Raw genomic sequence first — 12,562 nt, forward strand, 5'->3', positions numbered from 1 at the left:
TTTAAGATCAGAAGACAATGGTCTACTGTTTCTGCCAAAGCAAGACAAAAAATCCACATTTACACACGCTACACCAAATGTGTCACACCAAACTCTTTGTTTCACTCAAACCTCTGAATCTTGTATGTCATGATCACGGAAATTCCCATTTGCAAATCAGTGCCTAAGATGCCCTGTGAAACATGCTCTGAGATTATTGTGCTGCACAGCTGTGAAGAAGTCCAGGTTTTCTGCCTCCATAAAGTAGGTCAGGTAATCACCCAGTGGTGATGAGAAGATCTTTTCCCAATAAACTAACCAAATAACTGAATTCTGAGTAGCATAAAACCTGATTTTGCTTCCAAGCAAGCTGGAAGGGAAAACTGGAGGCAAAACAAAAGCTTCACCATCCTGAACTAGTAAACGAATATCAGACATTGAGAATTAAGTTTTAGTTTTGCTGTAAACAGCTCTATCTGCTGGTGAACCACCTAGAGAAAACAGGGCTTGGAATGGGTCTAGAGGCCATTTATAGGTTCCTTCTACATCACAATGAAATCACTATTTTCTACATTGCTTTACAGGTTTTTGTCTACCTGGAGACTGTCCCCCAAGGATGGCAGCCCATCAGCTTACCTAGATAATATAACAGAATCATAGAATACCCTGAGTTGGAAGGACCCACAAGGATCATCAAAGTCCAACTCCTTGCTACATTTTACAGGTTTTTTTCCTTCTCCTGATCCCATTGGTGATCAGAATACCTTGTTAACATTTTATTTGCAGAAACTTCTAGGTATCTATTTCTCTCCTCAATAATTTTCTCTCAAAACAAAACAATGCTGTTTATTTCGGGGTCATGTCTCCTAGACTTCCAATCATGTTGCTGCATTTCCTTCTCCCTGTCAGCTTATTAATTTTTTTTACACTGCAGCAACCAAAAGTGGACATATTTTAACTTTAATTTTCAGAACATAATGAAGAGGTTAATTTATGTCTTTTGCACTGCTGTCAATACATTTTGGCATAAGGTCTATTTTTGTTGTAGGTGGTATGATGCTGTTGATGCACAAAGTCTGCAATCTGGTAGAACAGTCAGATGTACCTCATTGCAGGACTTCTGCCCAGCCAGCTACTCTGTACTCCTGCAGTAAATAATTTCTAACCAAGGGTGAAAATCACTCTTTGCTGGATGTCTACTAAAGGACACCTCCTCAAATATTGGGTGTCCAACCTAATCTAAACCAGGCTGTACAAAATGCCTCTGAACATAGGGAAGAGTGACAATGCATCTCATCCCATGCTAAGACGTGGGATGAACTGCCCTCAAGAGAGGCACTTCTCACAGTTTATTAAGATAAATTAGATAGTTAAAGTACTGGTTTACAGTTAAATGATGGCTGTGCAATTTTCAGACAGCTATTCAAAGTAAAATACATCTGACATGCACTGTGTGCTTTCCTCATTGATCTGAACTCTGTTCCTCATAAGCCAGAGGAAGATCAGGAAGAATTTTATAGTTTTACCACCTGATATACTTCTGTCCTGTCCCAGCTTAATGCCTTTGTCCATGCTTGCTAGACTAATTCTCTTAAACAAAAGTACTGCACAGTGCCAGCTGCAGCAGTGAGCCCTTTCAAAGAGAACCTCTCTCACTGGAGCTTCTTATTTTGAGGTAAAGTATCAATCAATTACTCTGAATACAGGATTAAAAATGGTTTGTAAGATATTTCTGCTATTTTCTTATTAGAATGATACTGTCCTTCATGGGAAAAATCTTACTAAAGAAAGGTCAAAGCAAATGCTTGTTGTAGGAACTTTTTTCCTTGCTAATAACTTACCGGGACAAGTTAGGTGTTAGAAACAAGCACTAAGGATGGTCTGAACAGTTTGAGAACAAAATTAAGAACAAATACTCATCCATATGAGACACACAGACCTCTCCTCTAGTAATTTTGGCAATAGCGATTTTAATGATGCACAGAAACTAATTTTAAAGCCAGATAAATTCAATCTATTTTTCACAAGAGGAAAGCAAATAAATGCTAAAAATACTTCTACCTGACATGTTCAGATATCAAATTCCCTTGTTAGTGGTACAGGACCTGTGAAAAGTACTGCCAAAGCACTGCAAAACAGTTCAAATATCAGTCAAGAAATTCTGGGAAACCTCATCTAAATCCTGTACCTAGAAAGCAATCCACAAAGCTTTGATAATAAAGGTACCTCACTTGCACAGTTCTCTTTGCACTGTGTTGGCTCTGGGGTTTAACTGCTTTCATATCCATGTTTTCTCCTCCACACTTTCAGATAACTATATAGATATTTTATAATACTCAGTCTTTGCAAAAGAACACAGTAGATCCTCTTAAGTAACAAAAGAGCAAAATTAGAAGTGCATTTCACACATCTTAAGCACAAGTAAATCTTCCTTTTAAGAGTTTGTCGTTTTAAATTTGTGTCACTGTCACACAACATGCTAATGGGAAGATACTCTTCAAGCACTGTTTTTAGATATTATACAACAGAACTTCTAATTTCTGACTACAAAGTGCTATTTAGGGCTTTAAAACAGCCCTAAATTCTGAGGATCATTCACTTGCTGGACCTGAAAATGCCACCCACGACATCTAATGCTGCACCTAAACCTGCAGATCTGAGTTCTGCTCTGAGATGCATTTTATTGGCATTTAGCATATATGTTCTTGATCAAGTTTGTTAGTGATCTACAAATGCCAGTTACATTTACAAACCACCAAATGGACATCTTCTATTTTCTTCCTATCCTTACAAATCTTTGTAGACATAATTCTGTGGGATTTGGACAAAGCAAACAAACTGACTATTCTTTGCAGCTGATGTGCAAGTGGTCACCTTTGTTTCCACAGCTCCCTATTCCTTACTTCATCTCTATTCCTTACCTCAGAGGGATTTTATGTCACACTATTGGTACAGAGCCTTATTCCACCTCCATCAACCAATCTCAAATCCTGCTGCTCGAGTTGCTGAGAATGTAGAGATGTCCTCCAAATGCAAATGTCTACTCTCTGGTTTTAGAGTGTTGCAAAATCCTGCTTAGGTTTCCTGAACTTTATTTTTTAGCGTTCTACACTCCAAATATAGATTTTTGTTATATCTCCTACAGACCAACACTTAAATTTACTAGAAATTGAAGACTTCAGTTCTGAATAGTCCTTCTGGATTTGACTGGCCTTCAATCACAGAATTATGGAATTATATAACAGCTTAAGTTGGAAGAGACCTTAAAGATCATCTAGTTCCAGTGCCTCTCCCATGGGCAGGGACATCTTTCACTAGAATAGGTTGCTCAAAGCCCCATCTAACCCGCCCTTGAGCGTTCCAGGGGTGGGACATCAACAACTTCTCTGGGCAACTTGTTCCAGTGTCTCATCACCCTCACAGTAAAGAATTTTTTCCTATCATCTAATCTAAATCTATTCGCCGTTTAAAACCATTCCCTCTTGTGCTGTCACTACATGCTCTTCTAAAAAGTTCTTCTCCATCTGTCTTGTAGTTTCCCTTCAGGGACTGGAAGGTCGCAATTAGGTCACCCTGAAGCCTTCTCTTTTCCAGGCTGAACAATCCCAGTTCTCCCAGCCTTTCATCATAGGAGAGGTGCTCCATCCCTCTAATCCTCATGGTGGCCTCCTCTGGACTCACTCCAACAGGTCAACATCCTTTCTTCCTGTGCTGGGGACCCCAGAGCTGGATGCAGTGCTCCAGGTGGAGTCTCACCAGAGCAGAACAGAGGGGCAGCATCCCCTTCCTCGCCCTGCTGGCCATGCTACTTTTGATGCAGCCACGACTGCCTTTCTGGGCTGCAAGTGAACATTGCTGGGTCATGTCCAGCCTCTAATTCACCAGCACACACAAGTTCTTCTTGGCAGGACCGCTTTCAGTCTGTTCATCCCCCAGTCTGTATTGATACCAGGGGCTGCCTCATTTGTTCCATAGTATGAAAACCACAACGGAACAACAATGGAGCAGGAGTGCAGATGCAATAAAATCTTAGTATACGTTTCAGTTTGTACACCTGAATTGTCAGAACAACAATGCAGCTAAAGAATATGGTCACAGTAATCTGAGTGATCTAAGAACACAGGCATATAAAGCTAAATACTCGAAATTTCGACTAGTAGAGTATGAGCTGCACTAAGCAAAAGCTTTCATGTTCTAAAAATAAAGTTAATTTGATTAACAGGTCATGGAAACAAAGATGCAAATGACTAAATTAATTTCCTATTCCTGTCTTAGATGTCTGGTACCTAATCCTGAAGTAACTATGTATTTAGTGCAAGAGCAATAGATCAAAAAACTATTAAAAAACCCCACCAGCAACCCAAATATAGAAAAACAATCAATAATTTATCTGGTTTAATTAAATACCATTCTACTTAATAAAACATTGTCATTCATCAGTTTCAAACCCCAGAATTCTGTGAACTGTTAACCCTTCCGAAGAGGAAGGCATACTTCTTGATTTATAATATACAAATACCATTATGAAAATAATTTGTATGAAGCTATAAACCTGAAATGCACAATTTCATTAGTGCCCTTTTTTTTTAATAGATAAGAAGTGACATCTAATTTTGCTTCCAAATTTTTTCTCTCAGCTAATTTTTCCACTGAAACTATTAGCCAACTAACTGAAAGGAAAGAATTTAAAAGAAAATAAAGCCTTTTAAGAAAACAGAAAACAAATATTTTATGCTTTAAGAGCAAAAACTAAACATGAACTAATACTTCACTCCATCTTTCCTGCTCAGTATTAACAAAAAGCTTCACTATATTTTATGCTAAAAATGTACGTTTCTTTGAGCTGTTTGAATGGGTTTTTTCTTCAGTACAGAAGATAAACCATTTCATTCATGTACATAACTTACTCTATAAGAGTTTCATTGTTTTGGGATGCTTAAGTAGGACCTTGGATCTCCAGAACTGACTTCTAAGCCATTGCAAGGAACAAGAGGAGAAAACACCTCACAAAGGAGTAATAGACAGTGTGGTCTTTGTAGCAGAATGCTTCTAGGCACAGAAGCCTATTAGTAGTACTTCCTTTATGAGGAAGAAATCTTCCTCCATGAGATCCTTATTTGACAATATGGGCCTCTGGTAGGAATAACACTAAAAAGAAAATTGGTCCTACTTACACTGAGCTCTGAGAGAAAAATTAAAGCTTAATTTGTCTCCTGTGTCAGCTCACAGCACAGTGTCACTAACTGCTTACTGAGCAACACCACAGGCTGATACTGTCACCCAAGCTCCCCTGTCCTCAAACTTGTCCTCAATAGTCAGCAGGTCCCTACCCTGACATCAGATTCACTACAAAAAAAACCAATTAATGGCTCAATTATGCTGTACCATGCAGATCTCATCCACTAACCCTCCACAGAATCTATGGGGTTGGCTTTAGTATGCCTATTCTTACTGATGTACATGAAATGCAGAATGGGGGAAAAAAATCCAACCTTGCTACCTTGTCACACATTTATTATTTAATCTTTAGTAATTTCATTGACAGAGAAGCCTGATAACTTTCTTTGTAGACTTGATAGGAGAAAGGTAATGTGTCTTTGTAGTCATGTAGCCTGCTTAGTTATTTAGCTTTTGTCAGACAGATTTTTGATTGTTTTGAACACGACCAGAAAAAAAGTTACTCCCAGTTAGCGCACTGAGAGAAGAACCTGGCTCAGCCCACCCAAGGTAATATTTGGAAAGTTCTGTTATCTAGAAAGCACATAAAAATAAACTTGCCTTCCATAAAGATCCTGTTCCAGTAGATTTTTCCAACTTGATTTCCTCCAAGAAATATTAGATTTGATAAAATCAACATTGAAGTGCTAACAGATGCTAGGACAGCATGAAGTCGACGACGAATTCTTGGCGAGAAGAAACGTTCCTGAGGGGTAAAACAAAAGGTGCAGATGAACTTAACAATCCCTGCAAATTTTCAAGCAACCTTAGAAAAAGACATTGCCGTTGTGACAAAAAACTTCTATACAGAAGTTCAAATCCTTATGGAACAGATTTTAAAATATCTAACACAACTTCTCACCACTGCCATTTAAGTTTGAGTACGACTTTATGACAAAAAGTGGTGTTGAATCATAGCTGTGGTTGAAAGGGATCTCTGGAGATTACCTAGAAAGGACATCAAAGCAGGGTCAGCTGGAGTGGGCTACTCAGGACTGTGTCTGGTTGGGTTTTGAATATCTCCAATGATGAAGACTGCACAACCTCACTGGGCCAACCCCCTCACAGTTAAAAAAGATTTTTTTAGGTTAGACGGAATTTCTTGCATTTCAGTCTAAAGCCCACTGCCTTTTGTCCTGTCACTAAACACCACTGAGAAGAGTCTGCTTTTGATTTCTTCTCCCCTACAATTAGGTATTTTATACACATGGATAAGATTCCCGAGTATTCTCTTCTCCCTGCTGAACAGTCCCAGCTCTCTCCACTTCTCCTCTTAACAGCAGAGGCTTCATTCCCTTGGCTGGACTCTCTCCAGTATGTCCATGCCTCTTTAGTGGGGAGCCCAGAATTGGACACATTTCTACACATTTAATGTCTTAATTATTTTCTTATTAAATGTTCTCCTTGATGAATTTTTACTGAGGATGACAACAGTAACAACATGATTCTAGGGGTAATACTATCCAGTAGGTTCCAACATGGAATAAAGCACTTCAGTACACAACATCAAACAACTTCAGAAGTCATGAATCCTTGATTGATTAATAAGTCATCACTGAAAGATTCTGGAGTCAGATCAGAACTGGTTATAGCAATGACTCTTAAATAGATATATCTAAAAAAATACATATAGACAGAATCCCAAATTTTTTTGTCAGTGCAACTATTACTGCTCATGTTTGAGAAGCATAATTATCCATTGTAAAGGTTTTGGTACTGTTGTTCTAATGATACAAATGAAGTAGGTCTCTCTCAACTATATACTAGTTTACATTTTTTTTTAATCTGTATTTGGCATTATCACCTGAGGTGTGAGTGCAGTATAGAGACTGCAGGAAGATGGTAAAAGAAGGATGAGAGTTTTAGCTACCTCAAATATTCAGCTGCTAGAAGAAATTTTAAAGACCATTACAGCACTTCACAAGGAAATATTTTCTCATTACTGCACAAGGAAAAATACCTTGTTCATCATGGCCCTGGGTTGAAAACCTCTGTACATAGTGCTTGAATCTACAAAAGACTGAATGCTTTGTGTGAAGTGATGAGTATTTGCCAGGGTACGGAAACTAAGGAAAGTCTCAGGGGGCTGCTCAGCCTCCACGTCACAAGTGATGACGTTGCAGAAAACAAAATCTTGTGACTGCAGCATCAGGAAAAAAAAAAGACCAGTAATTAATCTTTAATAGTTACAGCCAGACCAGAATTCATGCTCAGATACCTGAAATAACAGAAACACATGCTCAAAACAGGCTTAAAAATACAGATCTAGAAAATTAAATTGCTAGTTCTGTAAACATTAAAACAATGTTTCTACTGCTAGTGACAAATCTTCAAATAAATTGCAGTTACAGGGATAAAAATACAATTTCAACATATTACTGCAAAGTAAATCTCTGCTAAATTGAATGTTAGCCCCAGTCAGAGCTCTGTCTAGTATGAGTCAGTTTGAGTCAGCACAAAAACGGAGATAAATAAGGTTTAAGGAAAGCTCTACATAGGCTGTATGTACAATACAGCAATAGTCAATCTTCCATACAATGCTGTGAAAAACAGTCATGTGTGAAAACAGAGACTGAGATTTTTCTCTGAAAATTTTGCATGAAACCTAGGGCATGATAGGAGAAAAGTAGAGAATATAATAGAATTGTATAAATATTCACTGACATAGACAGTTACTCAGTGAAATAACTTTTTCCCTTTCTGGTACCTTGCATCCCCAAAGCTGCCCAACGACTTCCAATACATTCTCCTTCTGATCATGCACTCACAGAGGACATCTTAAGTTTTTCTCTTCCAGAAACGTATAGATTGAATGTATGGTCTCACATACAAAAAACGTAAGCCATTTCAGAATGTGTGTGCACACAGAGAAAAACATTCCAAATCTTGCTGTTAAATCCATGTTAACAATCAGGTTTGAATAATAAGAAGTTATGATCACGCTAGGTTGAACTTTTTTGTTGTCACCAAACTTACCCACTTCTACACTAACTAATTCTGACTAACCTGCAGCTCAAAAGGAGCATCGTCTTTCACTCTCCCTCTGTCTATCAAGCTTATTTTCAACACTAAGGGAAAACAGTTCGAATTAAGAAAGGGTAAAAAAATCTTCTGCTGAAGCTGTACATAGAGATGGACAACTCATCAGACAGGTGGTGCTGAACTGCATTTTCCATCAACGTACTGATCAGACTCAGTAAGTTTGCAAAGTCTGCCTGTTTTACAGCCCAAAGCAGTATGACTAAAACAATATGAATAGCTAAAAAAGTTCTACTTTTTTTTTAAATGGAGTTACTAAAAAAATAAATTAAACTGTCACATATAGTACACCACACTCTACAAAAGTGCTGCATGTTAAACAATGCAAGTTAACTGTAGTATAGACCATAAAAGTCTTTAGCCATTTATAAGGTATAAAGGAGCAGTTTAAGACAGAAACAGTTTAGACAAACACTGAACCTTTTCTGGATTTTGCTGTAGCTAATTTCCATTAACTTTGCTAGGCATTGATCCAAAAAAGCAGCACACATTTTCCTGACAGTCTTTGATGTAAACGCCACTTGTATTCAGCTGCAGTGAAGGTAAAAAAAGAGCACATTCTTTAAACATCTCAAGTCATCTAGAAAAAGCTAAATAGGAAAGTATCCAAGCAGCTATTGTGAGCAGATTAATATACTGGAAGCATTATTTAGCCTTATTTAGCATTATTTAGAAAAAGAAATGAGGCTGATCTAGATAAACAATAATAAGATTTTTTTTATTTAAGTATCTACAAGCACGTAGATTTTTCTGAATGTGCAAGTTGTTTATATCAAAGCAAAATTAAAAAACCCTCCGCACCCACAACTCTTCATTATGTTATTTAATGCTTTTAACAATATCCTCCATTACAGCAATAAAAACAACTGCTATGGATTTGTGGTGTTTCTCTGGATTTTACTACTCTCTCTTTCTCTCTCCTCTTTTCCTGTTGGAAATAAGGCCACAAGGTAGAGGGGTAAAAGAGCACCTACTGTTAAAATGACAATGAAGCCTTGGCTGCTTGGCTGAAACACTTATGTTTGCATCTCCCCTCAATGCTCCATCTTGCTTGTAATCTTGCTTCAATACTTCACCAAATTTTACTTTTAGTAATGCCCACCTCCCCACACATTGTGAAATAAAAGGAGTGTAGCATTTAAACTACACAAAAAAATAGATATATTGTCAAGATGCTCAGCCCAAAGGCATGTGGCATGACATAGAAGGTGACTAATAAAAGGTTGGCTCAGTCTACCTTTCCTGGAGCTGAATGGAGTTTGGGTTATTATTCTAAACCCATTCCTGCTGTAAATGAAGATCAGCCTCAGACATTTTTGCCAGATGTCGGAAAAACTTCCCTCTGCACATCGTTGGGTAGAGCAAAATTGGCTGCCATCAGATCTCTCTCAACTGAGCCTTCTCAGTCCCCTTACAAAAATAAATGATACTATCATGTAGCAGGGTACCTTGACAAGTAAATCTGTGTATGTGTTTGAGAGTGGTGGAGGAAGACAGGCATGAAAAAGATTGAAAGGTCCAAACATTTCCATTCCTAAAACCTTTTCGAGTTACACATGCACATCACATTTAGCCTCTAAAACAAAGCCAGAAATGGGAAGCTTGTATAATGGTTGTTTCTTAAGAAAGATAGCTTATGAAGGACAACACACACCAGAACAGACAATTTAGGTTAGAATTAAGAGTCAAGGTAAGGGACATGGAAAAAGTAATTTTGAGTTAGAGAGAAAATACTTATTTCATGTGCTTTGCAATGTAATTACACCACTATGAATGCAAAATATACGAAACAGGGCAGGAGAAGTGGCTTCAGAGAGCAGACCACAATTTAAAGAACTTCTCCCTAAGGTGAGTTAGAGCTGATCAACAATAAATCTGCATTTTTACAGGACTGTGTACAACAGTATTACTGAATGGCATGGAAAGATGAAATTGAGGGTCCAGATAAATGCATTTAGATCTCCTAGTTTGCCAACAGCAGAGAAAATACTTTGGGGAATACTGACCAGGCTAAGTCCTTCCCTTCCACGTGGAAGTTGGTAGTGACAGGACGAGCCATAATTACTGACAGGACAAGGAGGAATCTCTTCAAACTGAAAGAGCGTAGCTTTAGATTTGATACTAGAAAACAATTCTTTGCTGTGAGGGTGGTGAGGCACTGGAACAGGTTGCCCAGAGAAGTCAGGGATACCCCATCCCTGGAAGTGTTCAAGGTCAGGTTGGATGGTACCCTGAGCACCCTGGTTTAGTGAAAGGTGCTCCTGCCCACGACAGGGGCATTAGAAGCAGGTGATTTTAAGGTCCCTTACAAACCAAACCATTCTATGTTTCTGTGAAGTTGAGGAGACACCTAAGGCCAAATTCTGTACAGCAGTGAAAACTAGGCAATCCTATACAAAATATCACACTGAAGTCTTTTGCAGAAATATATCCACCAGTATTTCATCAGGGAAGCAATCCTACATTTTCTTATGGCAACCATTCCTAAACTACTTCTAGCAATAGTGGTGGCACCATGGGGATTTGGCATGTCCCAAAGGCTCACTGTTCAGAGGGCTGCTGAATCCAACTGCAGTAGCTTGTTTTGGGAGCAGGCCAAAGGCATCATACTGGTTTAGGGAGGGCTCAGGAACTGGGGTGCATGTTTTCTACCACACTGTAAACCCGGCCTGATGACAGAGTGTCAAGTAGCAAGAAGCCTCCCCTGAGAGACATTAGCCGGTACCGTTTTAGCAAATGCTCAGAAGATGGAAAACATCTAAGCATGCTGCATTTGCAACACATCTCATTTATACAGCTGTTCTGAGACAGGTTAAAGAAAACTTCTACATCAAGTCAGTGATAAGTATAAGCTTTTGCTTATACTAAAAATACTTTAACAAGTACCATATAAATGAATTAAACTGCCCACAAATTAAATAAGCGTCCATCTTCATGGAGTAAAACAAATACTCACATTTATATCTTTTTGAGCTACCCATCCAGAGAATTGATGAAATTGGAGAAGCAGTTGAATTATTTCTTATGTGAACATGTGCACTGTGGAATAAGACTGACTGTCAAGATGCTATGGCCAGAGTGACATGAAACATGCTTAGTACTATGAACTGCAAAATTAGAGATTACATTATTCTATTTTCATCTAGAACAACTTTAGAAGAGTTTTCTTTTTTTAAACATACAGTATTGTACTACTATCTGTTCTACAGGTTTCATTCTCTCCCACTTAAACCTATCAGCCAACTTACCCATAATAATTTTAAAATAAGATATAGAAACTGTACTATTTGTTGTGTTAAAGAAATCAAGTAAAATTAACTACCATGAATGTAACACCAAGACCTGCATTGTCTTTCACTGCTTCTCCTAGGGTATGAGAGGAGAATAAGTGTGCTTCCTACAGTTAGTAAAATTGCATCTTTTCTATTTCCTGACGGTTTTTATTAGACAAATAATGCTAATACAATGTTGACTCATCTTTATGTCACAAAACCTAAATTCTTTGCAGTAGTCTGCTATTTAGGGTTTACAAGGATTTTTTGGGAGAGTACACGGATGGGTAAAATGTTTGTTGGAAAAGGTGCCCAGTACGGGGAGGGGCACGGGTGCTGCTTTTATGCATATCAGCAAAATGCTTGAAAAAGAACTCAAATCACTTGCTGGAGTTCCATTTGCCAGTACAGTTTTCTGAGCTTCAGTTTTCACCCTCCACTGTACCACAACTGAAGAATAAACCCCTCCCCGCCCCCAATTTCGATACTTTTCTACAGAGGTGAGAGAGACCACCCAGTCAATCTTAAAAGTGCTTCCTTTCAGAAAATGTGCTCAGTTAAATGACAAGCCAACTCTTCAGCATCTAACCCTGAACCCCAGGAATCACCACAAGAGTGAACACCTCAACGCATACCCTGAATCTGGGTCATCCGCAATGCAGCCATTTGCCAAAAATAACGGGACAGCATAAAAACAGGAGCATGGGTGAAGAGCTGAAAGAGAGCGAGGAGCAGATGGGACAGTGGGAAGGGAAGCGACACATCCTGACTAACAGTTACCGGCTATTTTATCTATCTGCAGTTCAGCACACTGAAAATGGAGGGCAGGGTGTGACTGAGCAGCTGGGGAAGCAGATGGGACGGAGGAAAGGCTGAAAATTGTGACAAAGCTCTGCCAAAGAGAATGCCAATTTATTTAATTTTTAAAGTGAGCAGCAGAAATGAAGATGGGTTGGGTACAAGCAATAGGGCATCTTATGCTTGTCAATTCACATTGTCAGTGGGTAATGGTGACAAAAGTGTGTTTGGGAGACTGCAGAAACAAAGGGAGGGAC

The 12,562-nt window shown here is 38.6% G+C and overlaps 1 protein-coding gene across 2 annotated transcripts in view; it reads right to left on the bottom strand.

Moving 5' to 3' along the window:
• HHAT (hedgehog acyltransferase) overlaps positions 1 to 12,562 on the bottom strand; it is a 145,581-nt gene that overhangs the window by 53,468 nt on the left and 79,551 nt on the right. For both annotated transcript variants that reach the window (XM_032684273.1, XM_032684272.1), the window contains one exon: positions 5,758 to 5,902. In XM_032684273.1, coding sequence (XP_032540164.1) covers positions 5,758 to 5,902 — 145 coding nt within the window. The remainder of the gene's footprint in view (positions 1 to 5,757; positions 5,903 to 12,562) is intronic.

This window comes from Chiroxiphia lanceolata, chromosome 3, assembly GCF_009829145.1.
Source record: "Chiroxiphia lanceolata isolate bChiLan1 chromosome 3, bChiLan1.pri, whole genome shotgun sequence".
In the NCBI taxonomy this organism is placed as follows: Eukaryota; Metazoa; Chordata; class Aves; order Passeriformes; family Pipridae; genus Chiroxiphia; species Chiroxiphia lanceolata.